Raw genomic sequence first — 18478 nt, forward strand, 5'->3', positions numbered from 1 at the left:
CAACAGCAAGTTACACAAGCTGGAAGCCATTTAGAAAGTTAATTAAGTTATCAAGTCATTCTTAACAACACACCCGTGAAGGTTCCGGGGTAGAATAGGCCTTCACAGCCCATGCTTGCCATCCAATTGCGCAGATTGATGCTCATGTTGTTGATCACTGGATTGTCTGGTCCAGACTCGATTATTTATAGACCGCCACCATATAGCTTGAATATTGTTGAGTGCGGCGTAAATCTAAACTCACTCACTTAACAATAAGAGCCCAGTGAGTGGTATCAGAAGGAAATGTATTATGCTCAGTACATACAGAGTCCGGAGTACCTCAAGGAACTTGTCTAGGACCAATTTTGTTTCTCCTCCACATCAACGGTTTACCATTACGCATAAAATCGTCAGTATGTATATTTGCAGATGAGTGCCTTATCTATAGAGCTATAAACACATTCGAGGACCACATTCAACTACATGCAGACCTCAACTCATTGGAACAGTTGGCCAAGGAAAGGCTCCAAGCACTTCTATCTATGAACTCTGTAACGCAATTTTAGAAGAAGTTAACGATAATCCTTATCTAGGAGTAACTCCCTCAAGTTGAGTACACATATCAGTTAAACTGTCAATAAAGCAAACTCAACCCTGGCGTAAGTTACGTCAGTGCCCAAGGACACTAAAAATTAATCACAGCTGATCAATCTCTTGTAAGATCGGTACAGGAATATTGCTCCACTACATGGAACCTCTATCACCAAGTCGACATCGCATCAATTGTGACAGTTCAGCGACGAGCAGCCAGATTTATACCACCAGAGTGAGTGAGTTTATACCACCAGACTAGTCACACGTTAGTAGTGTCCCTAAGATGCTGGAAGACACGGACGTAAAACCACTCAAAGAGTGACGCGAGGAAGATAGACTTGTACGACTCTACAAGATAGTGAATGGGCTAATGGCACCACCAAAAGATCTAACTTGGATCCCCAACACCACCAGAACCAGAAAACATAATACACTGAACTCGAAACACCTGCAGCAATCCTTTTACGCAAGGATAACAAAAGACTGGAACCTACTCTCTGACATGGTAGTACAGGCACCTAGTTGTGATGGTTTTCTCAACACTCAGCGCAGACTAACCAGCGCATGTTTATTGCATGCTTACATAAACTAATAAGAGAGCCGACTCTGTCACGTGCTGTGGTGTTTTCTTTTGTATTTTCAGTAACTGGACAGGACCAAGCAACTAACCTCCTGGCAACCATCCACACATTATTTCAGAGCACGAAAGACGCGTGTCACAATCACAGGGCTGGGAATTCCTTTTTCAACAACGAAACAGTTGTGATATGTTTATTCTGCAGTTTCAGATACTCATTCTCTCACGACGATCCCAGAAATAATTGGTCCCATGTTGTTTGTTGGCATTATATGTTCGTAAAGCACACCTTCACGCAACAGCAATGGGAGTTTAAAGTCATTTGTACGGAGATAAGTGAGGTTTGTTCTGAGACGTGCATCACTGAGACTTGCTTCCCACGTCATCATGTAACTGAAATACTGACCAACGCCAAGCTGACATTTCATCATGTAAATAATTTACTGACCAACGTCAAGTTGACATTTCATCATGTAAATGAAATACTGACCCACGCAAAGCTGACATGTCATCATGTAAATAAAATACTGACCAATGTCAATTTGACATGTCATCATGTAACTGAAATACTGACCAATGTCAATTTGACATGTCATCATGTAACTGAAATACTGACCAATGTCAATTTGACATGTCATCATGTAACTGAAATACTGACCCACGCAAAGCTGACATGTCATCATGTAAATAAAATACTGACCAATGTCAATTTGACATGTCATCATGTAACTGAAATACTGACCAATGTCAATTTGACATGTCATCATGTAACTGAAATACTGACCCACGCAAAGCTGACATGTCATCATGTAAATAAAATACTGACCAATGTCAATTTGACATGTCATCATGTAACTGAAATACTGACCAATGTCAATTTGACATGTCATCATGTAAATGAAATACTGACCCACGTCAAGTTGAGTGAGTGAGTGAGTTTAGTTTTACGCCGCACTTAGCAATATTCCAGCTATATGGCGACGGTCTGTAAATAATCGAGTCTGGACCAGACAATCCAGTGATCAACAACATGAGCATCGATCTGCGCAATGGGGAACCGATGACATGTGTCAACCAAGTCAGCTAGTCTGACCACCCGATCCCGTTAGTCGCCTCTTACGACAAGCATAGTCACCTTTTATGGCAAGCATGGGTTGCTGAAGGCCTATTCTACCCCGGGACCTTCACGGGTTCGTCAAGTTGACATGTCATCATGTAAATGAAATGCTGACCAATGTCAAGTTGACATGTCATCATGTAAATGAAATACTGACCCACGTCAAGTTGACATGTCATCATGTAAATGAAATACTGACCCACGTCAAGTTGACATGTCATCATGTAAATGAAATACTGACCAATGTCAAGTTGACATGTCATCATATAACTGAAATACTGACCAATGTCAAGTTGACATGTCATCATGTAAATGAAATACTGACCAATGCCAAGTTGACATGTCATCATGTAAATGAAATACTGACCCACGCAAAGCTGACATGTCATCAAGTAAATGAAATGCTGACCAATGTCAAGTTGACATGTCATCATGTAAATGAAATACTGACCCACGTCAAGTGGACATGTCATCATGTAACTAAAATACTGACCCACGTCAAGCTGACATGTCATCAAGTAAATGAAATGCTGACCAATGTCAAGTTGACATGTCATCATGTAAATGAAATACTGACCCACGTCAAGTTGACATGTCATCATGTAACTGAAATACTGACCCACGTCAAGCTGACATGTCATCATGTAAATGAAATACTGACCAATGTCAAGTTGACATGTCATCATGTAAATGAAATACTGACCAACGTCAAGTTGGCATGTCATCACGTAAATGAAATACTGACCAATGTCAAGTTGACATGTCATCATGTAACTGAAATACTGAACAATGTCAAGCTGACATGTCATCATGTAAATGAAATACTGACCGAAGTGGCCTTACAAGTCACTGACTCACTTATACGTTGTAAAATGTATGTAGTCTGTTTGATTTAAACGTATTTTTATTTCAAAATGTGTTGAAATCTGGATAGACGAACAAGCCAAGAAGCTTATATTAACGCCGCTCCAGAACATTAAAGTGTTCCAATAGGTGGGCATATAGTTGAGGTAGTTCAAAGATCAATAGTGGGACCAAATAACATACAACTGTTGCTAGGTGTTGGTTATGCCTAGTAACTAAGTAAGTTGCTGCAGAGGATCGTGTTCCAACTAGCTTCTCTTACATTCAATATATATGCACAGATCATGATCAGTCTGTTTCAGGGGACATGTTCCAAATCTTTTATTTAGTGAAAGCATGTTCCACTAGAAAGCGTGCGTATGACAGTGACATATAAAACACTCACATAAAGACACAATGACACACAGAAAACCATCATGGCTCATCAGTCTACGGCAATCTCACCATAAACCCCTCTGGTGACAAATTCATCACAAACTTGTGTTGAGACAATAGATCGACGTACTATGGAGACAAATGGCTGTTGGTGCCTAGGACGACAGTTTCCGTCCTCGAACCGCACTATCGATCTTCACTTCCGCCAAACCCCTTCTGAAGATCGAAAGTTCCAGATGAAGTAAATCTAGATTGATCTATGAAACTCCATTGTCACTGGATGTTGTGTACAAGACCTGGGGCTCATTCCCAGTTTGAAGTGATTTATTTGCTTTATCTAATCTATAATATCCAAAGTGTTAGTCTACACAGCGTTAACTCGTTGATGCCCTGAGCTGCCCCCCACGACACTTAGGCAGTAGAGCGGGTAACTGCCTGTAGTTTGAAGTCCGCGGGGAGGTTAGTAATGCCATCTTGATGCCCTTCCAGACACGGGGGTTCAGCCCCTGGTTCCAGTCGGAACTCAAAGCGCTGCAGCAAGTTGGTGGCGAACAGGAACAGCTCCATCATCACCAGAGGCTCCCCCAAACAAGTGCGAGGTCCTGGACACAAACAACGTAAGATTCTCATTAATGACTCTGCGATTGGCGTTGAACGACGCAGTCAATGATAATTCAGTGAGTTAATGTGGAGATTTTACGTACGCACTGAGACAGACGCGACTCACAGCATACCATGTAGTGAAAGGGGTATACTAATTGACATATGATAGGGCAACGTGTAAGAGGAGTGAGTGAGTGAGTGAGTGCGTGGGTTGGTTGGTTGGTTGGTTGGTTGGTTGGTTAGATAGTTAGCTAGAAGAAGAGTTTTGTGTTTGCATTAGGAATTTTTACTTTAGGTCAGGAGATACTGAACAGGTTGGTGTTGTGTTAGGTTCTGTGGTATATTATGCGTTGCGATAATAGGAGTCAAAAGTGAGCTTGGAATCTGGGGCTTACGTTGGTATCTGTGAGTTGTCTGATTAGGGTTTGTTTATGCCACACCGTTCTCGTCTTAGATCCAAGGGATTTCGTCTGTTTGTGCGTGCCATGAGATAAGTCTGGTCCCTTGCTGTGTACGTGCGGTTGGTTTTAGGGCCGTGTATTGTTTTTAGTTTAGTTCATAATTCCATGAGTCGTCTAGATTGTAGGTTGTAGATTACGCTTCCGCAGTCTGTTGTGGAGCTAATCAGTCATGAGTATAATGGTAGCAGGGTGTTCCCGGAGGCCCGGTAGTCTATTGTGGAGCTAATCAGTCATGAGTATGATGGTAGCAGGGTGTCCCCGGAGGCCCGGTAGTCTATTGTGGAGCTAATCAGTCATGAGTATAACGGTAGCAGGGTGCCCCCGGAGGCCCGGTAGTCTATTGTGGAGCTAATCAGTCATGAGTATAATGGTAGCAGGGTGACCCCGGAGGTCCGGTAGTCTATTGTGGAGCTAATCAGTCATGAGTATGATGGTAGCAGGGTGACCCCGGAGGCCCGGTAGTCTGTTGTGGAGCTAATCAGTCATGAGTATAATGGTAGCAGGGTGTCCCCGGAGGCCCGGTAGTCTGTTGTGGAGCTAATCAGTCATGAGTATAATGGTAGCAGGGTGACCCCGGAGGCCCGGTAGTCTGTTGTGGAGCTAATCAGTCATGAGTATAATGGTAGCAGGGTGACCCCGGAGGCCCGGTAGTCTGTTGTGGAGCTAATCAGTCATGAGTATGATGGTAGCAGGGTGTTCCCGGAGGCCCGGTAGTCTATTGTGGAGCTAATCAGTCATGAGTATAATGGTAGCAGGGTGTCCCCGGAGGCCCGGTAGTCTATTGTGGAGCTAATCAGTCATGAGTATAATGGTAGCAGGGTGACCCCGGAGGCACGGTAGTCTGTTGTGGAGCTAATCAGTCATGAGTATAATGGTAGCAGGGTGACCCCGGAGGTCCGGTAGTCTATTGTGGAGCTAATCAGTCATGAGTATAATGGTAGCAGGGTGTCCCCGGAGGCACGGTAGTCTGTTGTGGAGCTAATCAGTCATGAGTATAATGGTAGCAGGGTGACCCCGGAGGCCCGGTAGTCTGTTGTGGAGCTAATCAGTCATGAGTATAATGGTAGCAGGGTGACCCCGGAGGCCCGGTAGTCTGTTGTGGAGCTAATCAGTCATGAGTATAATGGTAGCAGGGTGACCCCGGAGGCCCTGGTTTGAAAACTTCGCGTACGTTATAAATTATTTTTGTGATCCTTGCAGTATTCATTTTCTACGCAATGATTCGGCAGCGTCGTGTTTCTGCTAGAGCATTTGTATACTAGTATGTTGTAAAGTCGACCGTGAAAAGAGTTGTAAGCTCTGCAGGTATTTGAAACTTATCATGTTGCACTCTAGCCTGGTTAAATGGGGTCAAGTCATTCACAAACACGTGAAGTTGCCTGCAAGGTCATTCAGTACATGTGTACTGTTTCCGACAGCACAAACAGTGCACTAAAAAGCCAGCGATGTTGTTGGCATATCTGTCAATACCTTGCACAAAATAAATGATAAAGGTAAATGCGTTCCCGCGAATTGCCCTAGAGGATGAAATCGAAAAACTTGTCATCAAACTTGACATCGATACTAATGACAGTGATGTCAGTGAAACTGAAGACGAGTAGTAGATTCAAGAGACTTTCATATAGCACATAGCAGGTGAACTACCACAGAATTTACATAAGGTTATTTCCCCTCAAACACATCGAGGACAGCACAAACGTATTATCCATAAAATATTCACACACACAGAACCTAGGCTAGGACAGAGATCAACCTTATGGAGGTTTTTTTTTCTGAATCGTTAAACACATAATTCGAGTGTTGTATTGGTTGTTTGTGGAAATCGTCCATCGCAAAATAGCAAACAGAACCCGTTCCAGTTGAGCGACAGTCGACTGTCAAGATCCATAGCCGTTTCCCGCTTTACATACTCTCCGCCCTTTTATAGTAAAATGGACTGCACCGCTATTCAGATTCACGGGTTCAAATGACAGGTCGGTATTATTCTTAGATCGTCTCACAGTAGGCGAACTACATTAAAAACAACCAGAATATCACAGATACAAAAGTAAAACCAACATGTAAATCTAAAACAACATGTATAGAGAATGCAATATATAGCAGGCCACAGATCGCCAACAACTTGTGGCCGGACACCATCCCAAGGACCATGGGGACTACGAGGGGCTAGAGTCACACCATCCCTTCAGCCATTGGTGATTGTGTTCATTATTTATATACAAAACATACGTCTCACAGCTTATCAAACAAATCAAATTCTTTCAAAACCCCAATAACTGAATAACAACCAACATTATGAAATAGATGCTTGACTGACAAAAATCGCCCGGACAGAACTAACCACAGAACACAAAGAGATAACAGTGACCCAGGTCACCAGATAAGTGCCGTATCGGCGTATGTACAGATAAAAAATATACACGACACGGAATGAAAGAAAACGTAGCTGATTCGCACAACAGCTATGAGGGGATGTCGATTTGGTTACTCATGATATTCATCAGTGTTTATTAAAATATCAAGATCCTCCCTGTTGCATTCGTTATGTTGGATGTCAACAAGTCAAGTGTGCCCTGCAGTGTCAAAAGAATAGAGGATCTTTTGTCTTATTATCCTTTTTAAAATGACTGAATTAAGTGGCATTGATGCGTAAATTGATCGATGGCATTTTAAAACTGATAGTATGAATTAGCAAGTGCGATTAACTGTTAGTGCAGTATCTTCAATGGAGTTTGAAGTACCCTGAAAATAGTGTTCACATCAAAGGATACATTCTTTCAAAGTATAGTTATTTCTACCACATTTCTATTCGTACAACATGTATTTGTTTTATATTGTGGCTAGATCTTTCATATTCACCGACATCTTAAAATGCTGTGACGGCCCCTGCAGGTAGCACAGGCACTGTAAGTCCCCATGGGCCCCTGTGTAGTGCTGTACCTTGATTAGTGTTGGCCAGTAACCTGGTTTTATATTGTATTGTCTTCTAAAGTAAAACCATTTTAGATTTACATGCTACTTATAAACACCAACTGTGATAGTCAAGTTATTTTACACTCTTTATTCTTTATTAATGCAAAACCTCTCTGGTCACTATATTGCTGAAATATTGACGAGGTTAAAACTTAAACTTTTTGTCCTTCATTTTAATATATGGCTAGATTGTCTAAACCTCCTACTAGCTGAAGTGATGGTGTGAATCCTGCCAGAGCCCATGCTTAGAACAATAAAATGGCCGAAAGTGCGGGTGAATTCAATAAACGGACAGTGGTATCACGTCCTGTTTTTTGCACCACATTGAAAACAGTATTTTCAAAGTTCTCTCATCTCCTTCACGGGTCTTCACCATTGTTCATGGGGCTAGACGTTTCTCAAGGAACCATCAATAGTGATTTGACTCATTGCAAATATGTGATGTCATCTTAGATTCTTCTTGTTTATATGACACTATGTCAAACAGGGTGGAAAGCTATTGGTATCCGCTTTTACTTTCGTTTACTTCATATTTTGGTGTCTATGTGGAACTGAAAACAGTTATCTTGAAAGTGTCAATTACGGGGCAATAACCACACCTTACAATATATTCCATAATACCTTATCTGATATTGATAACAAATGCCCTTTTGATATTTAGTTGATCTATGATTTTGATACTTTCATACAGAAAGTACATAATTTCGTACAGAAAGTCACTATCACTGCAAGTGTTTTCAAATCACGACCCCTGCTGTGTACTGATCGCGACCACTGCGAGGTATATACAGTTTGATGTATTTTCAATAACTTTTCACAGAATGTGTGAAACGATATGAAAATTAGACTATGTTTTTGTGAAGCCACATGTGATAATGTTTTTGTTAGTATGATTCCCGGTACTTACATAATTTATTTAGTAATACTGTATGTACGTTAGCAATATGTTAAAGAAAAGAAAGGACCAAATATTCAGCTTCACATCAGTCCTGAACAATAGCTCTGTACCATCCATACCTTACTGCAGAGTTCCTACTATTACACATTGGCCGCAAATATTCTCGAAAATGCGATCATTATCACTGGTGCGCTCGCTGTTCAGAATCACATCACTGGACCGTTGCAATACAGGGTTGAAGGGGCTGATATCTGCCCTTTTACTTGAATACCACCTTCTGAATGCTTCTCCAGAGTAACGTTTATCATGACTTTAAGAGGGGTTGGGCTTAGTATAGTACCCTGTGGGGTGACATTCTGTAAGGGACACTGGTTGAACAGATAACTGAACAGTTCTCACCCCCTCCAAACGGCATAAAGGCCGGGTTCTTGATGATCCTGCCTTCCGTGTCTATCCAGCGTTCAGGGCGAAACACCTCCGGCTGTGTCCAGTGTTCGGGGTCCATGTGGGAGGAGTAAATGTGAAATATCACAATGGTGTCGGCGTCAACGTGGTAGCCGCCAATCTCACATGGTTTGGTCACAGCATGCGGAGGTGTTATCGGCGCTAGGAAAAGATCACTAGTAGTGGTAAAACTGCGAGGACATGACATGCTTCAGATGTGCAGAAAATGTCACCACCGCTTCTGACATGTCACGTGAGAGTGTAGGAAAAAGGACGAGACAGAAACGGTACGCTGAGTGACGCTTAAACAAACGGTCCAGAAGAACGAGGTCCTCCTGGAGATTCACCTAGACCAGTCCTACCATACAAACTGTGAGCAAAGCATCAAAACTGAACTCATACACACCAAAACAGCACAAAAATCACTATAATAGGAAAATAAACTTCCAAACTGCAACAGTATCCTCTAAAACCGAAACAACCCCCGGCAAACTAATTGTTTGCAATGCTTATCAGCAACAACAGTGCCGGAGAAGGGTCGCCGAGTGTACAAACCGGCAGTCATGGCATCCGAAAACGGCAACCATAGCATCCCGGAACGGCATAGATGTCATAAAATATGGCGGCGAGGGGAGACGAGCAAGCTTTGGTCAATAATGCTTTTCGTCTAATCTTGAAAATTTTATATCGGGATGTAGTGCATCAACCCCCTATTACATTAAGCCTGAATCCTATGTTCCATTTCAAACGATTAGGTTTGGTGTATATGAGTTCAGTTTTGACGATTTGTTCACCGTTTGTATGGTAGGCCTGTTGACATCCCTGCCAGTCCTTTTCCCGAAACACCCATTCCTCACCACGCCAAATTATGTACTTTGATTCAATCGTGCTTAGTCCAATGACAAACTGATCAACTCAATGACACACTCTGATCAACTCAATGACACACTCTGATCAACACAAAGACACACTCATATCCACTACTGTCCAACCTGCTGACACACCGTCATCTACCTCTGTCCCACCCAGTGGCACACCAAGATCCACCTCTGCATTCCCCGATTTATACCCATAGACATCCCTCGACCAATCTCTTCCCTCCAAAAGACTCACCTACGGATGCCAGACGCAGGACTTCGTTAAGTGTGGCGACTATATATGTCAGCGTGTCCTTGTCCGCCAGAGTCACAGGCCTCCCACCTCCCGTCACCTTGAGCCAGGAAGGATGGATATAGTGTGATTCACATACAACCTACTCACAACACATTGAAAAATAAATTGACCTTAAGCTTTTCGATTATTTGCGTGAGTCGAACCATGCCCACCATTAGCACCTACCTTCTGGATTGCGTCCTGGCAACGCTTCTGGATGTCGGGGAAGCTTGACAAATACAGCAACGTCCACTGCAACGACACCGACGTTGCCTCCGACCCCGCCAGGAACAGATCCACACTGGTACGGAACACGTCCTCCACCGCGACTGAAACCAAAACCATACAAGACTGTACATCCGTCACTGACCACACGACGAAGTACGGTACATCCGTCACTGACCACACAACACCGCACAGTGCATCCGTCACTGACCACACAACACTGTACAGTACATCTTAGAATACAAAAGTGTTCAGTGCCTGGATTCTATTCTGAGTGTTACACCGCTGTATTCCACCTACTTTTACCACTTCCCTCTAACTCTGTCTTCAGAAAGAAGTCAATGAAGTCTCTCGGGTTGTCAGGGTCAAAGTCCACCCGGTGCTCACTCACTTTCTTCAGCACGAACTCCTGCAACTTCTTGTCATTGGCAATCATCTTTTGGGCCTACAACATTGTAATATGGAAGAAGAGGGTCGTAATGGACAAAAGAACAACAGCACAATGTCTATCATAGTGCCAGTTTTCTATCCAATGGTAACGAGACAACATCCCTTTGGTAGCCCCCCCCCCCCCCCCCCCCCCCTTAACGGGTACTTACTGGTGCATCACCCCGGATGTAATTGAGCCATGGGAAGAAGTTTTCGGGGACCTGGATGCCGGCGTTCCTGAAGAGGAACTCAAGATATCCCAGCAACTTATTGAAGTCCTTGTCCGTGTACTCAAACCTGCAACAGAGACGCGTACACCACACACACCTGACATCGACGAGTGAGAGGGAGTTGGACACCAAAGACGCGTTCTTCAGATACATACGACAGGAGTGAGGGGAACTGGACAGCAAAGACTCGTGCTTCAGACACTCTTGACAGCGAGGAGTGAGGGTGTTCTGGACAGAATGTAATGGCATGGCATCTAAGAAAGACTGCAGGGGACGGTTAGTAGACATCTAGAACCTTTGTCCTCAACGTCAAGGAAGATGCTGAACACACTTATGACAGTGATAACATATAGTGGTTTATATGACATGCAAGAGACGATTGGGCTTGAACCAAGATAAGGAGTGATCCAACCAGCCTGAGGAGTGAACAAATTCCTACCTCTCCCCGAATACAATGTTACACATGATGTTGGATACAGCATTCGCCAGGTAGGGTTTGACATTGAAGCTGCGCCCTTCAAGGGCCTCCCATGTCTCGGTTAGAATGCAACACTCCTCGAATATGCGCTCCTCCAGCGACCGTTTCCCCACTCCCAGGTCTCTCAAGGTCGTGACAGCAAACTTCCTCGTGGAGCGCCATTGGTCGCCATTACTCCAAAAGACACCTGGATGTGTACAAAGAGGTGTCCCATGATTACACATCAAGACACACAAACTATGTAGCCAGCACTCTATGTGTGTGTGTGTGTGTGTGTGTGTGTGTGTGAGAGAGAGAGAGAGAGAGAGAGAGAGAGAGAGAGTGGGGGGGGATCGAAAGACAGAGAGGAGACCATATCAACACAGTGAATACCAGGACAATGTGTGGGTACAGATGACGTCATACAGCACAGTGTGTGAGTATAGATGACGTCACACCAGCACAGTGTGAGTATAGATGACGTCACACCAATACAGTGTGTGAGTGAGTGAGTTTAGTTTTACGCCGCACTAAGCAATATTCCAGCCATATGGCGGCGGTTTGTAAATAATCGAGTCTGGACCAGACAATCCAGTGACCAACAACATGAGCAACGATCAGCACAATTGGGAACCGATGACATGGGTCAACCAAGTCAGCGAGTCTGACCACGCGATCCCGTTAGTCGCCTCTTACGACAAGCATAGTCGCGCTTTATGTTGTGAAGGTCATGTTGTTGTAAACTTTCAGCAAGGTGTTTGGCAGGAGTGGATCTATGTGATGAGGCACGTGTCATCCCCATCCTACACTCACCTTTCCCATTGAAGATCTTCTTGAGAATGTAGACCCAGTTTGGTCTGTTGATGACGCACGTGCCTTTGTTCACCAGAGTGTCCCTCACCAGGTTAGGTCCGAACACCACCACCGTCGTCATCGACCCCACCTTCAGCCTGTACACGTCGCCGTACCGTTGTCGCAACTTCATCATGAACCGATAGATGTTCCTGATGCCGGCCACCTGTGGCATGTTGCCGATGACGGGGAAGGCAATAGGCCCAGGGGGTCGTTTCTTCCCATCCCCTCCCAGAAGCAGATAACCCAGCAGCAGGGTGGATGAGAAAATGAGGGCAGTACGGGTGTAGACGGATAGTTCCTGGGGTAAAGACGACTGCACCAGTTCCGACACAGGGGTTATGTACCCTCTAATTGTGGACAACACAGACGGCATGATAGAATAGTTCAACGCCTCTGTTTCTGTATATTTTAAGATATCAGGTCACACCGTTCAGATCTCAGCGTTCATGTCACACCGCTCAGATACCACTGTTCACGTTCTACCGTGCTGTCAGTGAGGGATACACTAGCTGTTTGTTTGTACCATCCGTCTATTCGGGTTTTGAGGCAGAGTGGGAGAATGACCTGATTTGTACAACAGTCTGGCTGACTCAGAATGTACGGTCCCACAGTGGCGAATCACCGTCCTATATTTTGACCTTTATCCGGGTACCTGCTATGTTCGAAGTGGATCAATGGACGAATCGACTGTTTACTTACTGCAGCTAGTCGAGACCAGACTGTGTCCTCTTGTGATATCTTGTACACATGTCGCTGTAGTCGTGACCAAGTTGCTTCTGATAACAACGGATTTTTTGTGTGACCTTGTCGTCAATTTCCAGTACAGGGCTGCGAGATTCCCTTTAGATAGCTAGAAGTCTCAAAATTATCACTTTGTCCGACTTTTACGTGGGGCAGCGCCTGCTGCTCACTCGACTGTGACGGACACATGGACTGTAATCCGGCTGGGGTCTGTGAGAACGATGCGTGATGGGATATTTTAAATAAGGATTAGTGCACAAAACACAAATAAGACACATGGTGCTGAGACCTCTCTACCCAAAATGATGTGAAATCTGACGGTTTTACAGTGTCAATCGCGGAAAAAGGTGTTTGAGAAACTATCTTTTAATATTGTGCTATTTTCACTCTTTGCAGCCAGGGGTGGCAAAACGGCTGATGGAACAGCACCAGCACAGCCAGCTGGTCATACAGTTTTCATCCCCTGGCGTGAAACATGACAATAACACAATATTACCTGATGGTTTCTTAACCAACTTTCCGAGTGATCGGCCAAAATAGATCTGTTTGGCAGAGGACCATGTTTCAAGACCATGTGTCTTATCTATGACTTGTGTACTTATCCCAAATTCGAGTTATTTCATCATTTATTCTTCTCATTTGAACCCAAACGGACCAAACTATATACTTCTCCCTTTCTGTAACAGGTATAATTAGTGGCAACACCACTCACATTACCCGACAAAGATTCCCATTTAGCATTTCTCGTGACTGGAGTAAATACTCAACATTGTATAAATTAAGGTCTGATGTGACACATGTATTACATGTTCTGTAATATGCATGTGGAGGTGCAGCAGGAGGAATTAGCAGCTGGGTTTTTTTTTAAACCCATCACCAACAACGGAACATATACGTCATATTTGGGATTTCACTTTCTTAGTAAAGTACAGATTCTAGTACTATTTTGGGTGAGTTCCATCCGGGATTCGAACCCGCACCCTCAGAGTCAGGCACCTTTGTGTATGGGCGCAACGCAGCGCAGCACACCTGTTGAAACCACTTTTTTCCCCAGCGCTGGGTGAAATTTAGTGAATCGTTTGAACTTTATAGGTTGATTTGTCATTTTTGATGATTTGTTTCGGTATGTGTATACCAAAAGGTATCAGAATCTGCCAAGTTGTATTTTACGTTGCATGTGACCTTTGAGTGACACATGGTATGATGGAACAGGCTTCTATCTTAGCTGTTGATGAGTAGCATATTGTTAATTTATGTGGATGTTGATGGATACATTCTTCGAAAAAGTTAATAACTTGATATTATTGCAAAAACTTTAGTTTGTTTTAATTTTGTACTTTGTTTTATTTATTTGTGTCAGGATTCAACAGGGTCATTTATTTCACCGAGAAGTGTGCTGAGGCAGACAACATACAGACTCGTGCCAGTTATAGAGTTATAGCATGCTAGTTCAGTGTAGTATAAATGATTTTCATGGATTGAGTTTAGGGATGGATTTTTGTAAAATGTGAAATCATATCTGCTCTGTGCACATAATTTCAGTCACATTTTCCAACCAGTATGCAACTAATGACATCATATTTATCAACTTGTATGGTCCCACAATGCACAATCCCATTTGCTGTCATGTTAAAGGAGTTCACGGCACTGTACATATGTTGATTGATTTTTTCGCCATTCTATAAATAAGGAGCGGAAAATTAAACAGAAATTTTGTGATTGTAGATAAGATGATTCTTCACAAATGTGCATAAGCTGACTTTGATGTTACAAAAATTGAATTAATGGAATTTATGAATGCTACACTAAATTAACATGCACGACTGTGGAAATTACGTCAAGTGTCTGAATGTAACTGTGACTAAACATGGCGTCTTACCCGCGCAGTAAGTGAGTATACATGACGTCACGCCAGCATACCGTGTGAGTCTAGATGACACTATGCCATTAAAGTGTGTGATTTTAATTTTTAAATGTCGTTTATAGTGAAGAATGTGCGTTTTAAAACAGAACAACCTTCGGTAAGGAAAGATGACAATATATGGATGAACAACTTCTTTATCGCTCTCATGGCTATAAACAAGTTGTTCATCCATATAGTATCATCCTTCCTTACAACTCAGCCTTCTAAATGCCTCACAAAGAAACCTTCAGTAAGCTCTATTATGTGAAAGTCACGTTATTGTGAAGAAGGCAACTTTCAGTGAGATGTTCATCAGCATGCCGGGAGTTGATCTAAGTGATGAGGCACGTCCCCACCTTACACTCACCTTTCCCATTGAAGATCTTCTTGAGAATGTAGACCCAGCTGGGTCGGTTTACTCTCATTCTGCCTACGTCTCATTCTGCCTACAGACATAATAAAAGTGTAGGCAGAATGAGAAAAATCAGGCCTCCCCTAATTTAGAAATGGCATTGCCCATGAGAATAACCTAACACCATACTGATGTATTCATATTGTATTTATAGTAGATAACATGGTGAATATGATATAGAGACATTTGTATAACAGATATAACACACTTTTCTCATGTTTGCCTGTCACTATTATAATTGTAACAACACCATCATCAGTCTACAATTTCAATTTCAAAAGATGGCCGGAGGCATCTAAAAACTGCTACATTGTCATTCGACCTTGATGAAGGGCCTCCTTTAGTCTCTGCAAACGAGAATCAAGTTAAACGATAAACTCGGTTTCTGCCATTCGATCTACCACCATGATCCAGTTGAAGATTCTTCTGTCTGTCTGTTCATTCAGTGTCCTTCAACTTGCTGATAAACTCGAACAGGTTTGGGTGTAACTGCCAAGGGACTTGTTCAACCTAGTGTGCCAGCCCTCCAAGTAATTATTGGTGCGGGGACCGGCATTATCATGTTGGTTCCTCATGGACCTAAGGAAAAGGCATCATCGTCCACCCAGGTATTCGTGACGCAGTCGCAGAAGTCCTGTTCGAGGGGGATGTCGAGTCTTTCATCGAGGGTGTCAACCCAGTCATCCTGAACCTGATCCACAGGGAGCAGTGGCAAACAGACAGCTCTCCGGACTACAGCTTGGACGGTGGGCTCCTCTCTGTACTGTTCAACCAAGCCCGTGGTTTGGACCACAGTCAGGACACACTGACTGTGGCGAAACAGGCATCCTCGTAGATGAGATTTGGGGAAGATAGTCTCAAGCGCTTGAATGGCGGGAAGCTCAAAGTCAGTTAAGATGGAAGTTGGATCTAGATCTGCACCTTTTACAGTATGGACAACATTCTTCAATTGCTGGAAGAGCCTGATGTAGGTCACTCGTTGTCTATAAGCCATTAGGGCAAACGCAAGGGGGAACATGGTGGAGCCTGAAAGACAGTGAACCGCATATAGCTTGTCCAAAAGTCTGGAACAGGAACAGAATGTACCGTCAATGAATAGGGTGTCAGCACTCTGCATAGTCTCCATTATGTCTTCTGTGGAGAACACCAGGATTCTGAAAGGGATTAAAGGTGGATTAGAGAGAAGTCAGTTTTGTCAATATTTTTCTAAAGATACTCAATAGAGATAACTAATTAACCAGAAGAACAGCGGGATTAAAGGTGGATTAGAGAGAAACCAGTCTATTCAATGATTTTAACTGATAGGTAAAAATAAGAAAACAATAAGTAAATAAAGACACCAATAAATCACACTGTTCCACTTTTTCTTGTAGGGAGGTAGGGTCAAGCAGTATCTATCACTTTCACTTTCTGCCTACACAGTTGTGACCAACAGACAGAGGGCACCACTGGGTCTGTTGATGATGTAACATCCCTTGCCTTAAGGAAGACAATCCCTTATCCGTCCCAGATTAATGTCTCAAGATAATCTCTTCAAATTAATGGTGGGTGTAATTCCTAAGCACAAAGACGTATATTGTTTTTTTTTCAGTTACAAAGAAGCTATTCCGTGAACACCGGTCAGTGTTAAGAGAAATGTGTTCAGTTCTGGACAGTTTCGTAACTTATTGTCAATGTGACTAAGGCCGTGCAGAATATTAAAACTTACTTCAATTGTTAATGTTATTGGCATCCCCGAAATAAACATTACAAAACAATTAGTGTTAGTTATTCTATATATCATGTACGGGCACTCCACTATAGTGGGCTTGTTACTGTTGGTGGGTAAACCAGTATCCTCCCATTAGTTACACGTCCCATTAGTTACACACCTTATACAAACAACTTTACAGATGATTGCACGTCTAATCTCCTTCGTATTACCTTGAGAGATTAGAGTGAAATGATCCATACTTGTGCATGACAAATAAAACAAAGCACTAAAAGCACTTAACTAAGATTAATCAAAATATTTACAACAATATGGACAAACCACATTAAATCTGAGAATAAGACAAGACAAGAAAAATGTCAAATAAAATGCTGAACATCATTGTTGATTGTTTATTTTTAACATGTTATAAGGCAAAGTGGATCTAAAATTGGGTCCAACACAAGAGTTGGTATTGCATAAAAAGATGACACAAATTTTTTGACTGCCAGGTTAAACTTCCTAACTAAACAACCATAAAGTTGTTTGGATGTTGTCAGCAGAATAATCTATGGGAACATTGATGGATTATAAATTATTCATTATCCTTCGCAAACACAGTCCCCTGGTAACCTGCAATCAATGGATCCATGGGTGAATCGACTGTAGCAGACGACACCTGACTTTGTTCATTAAATCAGTTTAGATCTGTGTCTTTACCCTTAATGTCCCGGGTTCAGGTCTTAAGTTGTCCTAATTACAATAAGAGATGAGACGGGAACGTCGCTTAAGATATGAACCAGTTTATTGCGATTTATTTACTGTAAAATAGGGATATTGTTACGAGTGGAGAGATCACACAATAATTAATAGCTTCAATAATGGCAGTCTACATATACATTTTATGTGCAATTGTCACAATTATCACTGTATATGGTTAAAAGTTTTACTTTGCTTGTCACATGGTAATACAATTCTTCCTCTTCCGACTCTTTCCTCAAAATAACACAAACTATATAAAAATCCATTAAATGAAATGCGACACGGTATGTTCAAATATTCAGTTTTAACTTGCCGACACGGCTAAACCTTTCGTTTCGCTCCCCAACTGGGCATTGATAACTTTGTGCGTTTGTAAGTACAGTCCCATTATGACTACTCCCAGTTTGACTACCCGTCCAATACACAACCTGTTCCAGTAGATTAGTGTTTAATTACAAACTCTCTCTCCTCCATCAGGTAGACGGTTCCACCAACACTTACAAACAATTATAGCTGTTCCAGGTTCATGTAATATTTATTCAGCTCACTACATAGGCCATAGTTGTAGAAGAGTTCAAGCTTACACATATACTGAATTATGCGATATACCAATAGCTTGATACACAAATGAAATTATTTGACAACAAAAGAATTATACTGAGCAAAAAGAACAGAGAAATGATTGAACAATAAATATGTTCGATATGGTATTGGGTATGCATGGTAACGAAATG

General features: G+C 42.6%; 1 protein-coding gene across 1 annotated transcript; it reads right to left on the reverse strand.

The window, feature by feature from the left end:
• Positions 1–3156: 3156 nt before the first annotated feature.
• Positions 3157–13200, reverse strand: LOC137295413 (cytochrome P450 2J6-like). Its single transcript, XM_067826773.1, has 8 exons — positions 12195–13200; positions 11364–11589; positions 10865–10991; positions 10566–10710; positions 10227–10369; positions 10002–10098; positions 8844–9050; positions 3157–4111 (listed from the first exon to the last, which is right to left on the reverse strand). The coding sequence occupies exons 1-8, from the start codon at positions 12607–12609 to the stop codon at positions 3921–3923; spliced, it is 1551 nt and encodes a 516-aa protein (XP_067682874.1). The 5' UTR covers positions 12610–13200; the 3' UTR covers positions 3157–3920.
• Between the last annotated feature and the right edge of the window lie 5278 nt (positions 13201–18478).

The sequence above is a fragment of the Haliotis asinina genome, chromosome 8, assembly GCF_037392515.1.
Source record: "Haliotis asinina isolate JCU_RB_2024 chromosome 8, JCU_Hal_asi_v2, whole genome shotgun sequence".
In the NCBI taxonomy this organism is placed as follows: Eukaryota; Metazoa; Mollusca; class Gastropoda; order Lepetellida; family Haliotidae; genus Haliotis; species Haliotis asinina.

What these genes read in the sequence shown, in the direction of transcription:
- LOC137295413 (XM_067826773.1), bottom strand. Translation starts at nt 12,609, where the DNA reads ATGCCGTCTGTGTTGTCCACAATTAGAGGGTACATAACCCCTGTGTCG. An exon ending in ACATCCGGGGTGATGCACCA is followed by an intron (nt 10,711 to 10,864) that starts GTAAGTACCCGT and finishes ACAATGTTGTAG; the next exon opens with GCCCAAAAGATGATTGCCAA. An exon ending in CCTGCGTCTGGCATCCGTAG is followed by an intron (nt 9,051 to 10,001) that starts GTGAGTCTTTTG and finishes ATCTTTTCCTAG; the next exon opens with CGCCGATAACACCTCCGCAT.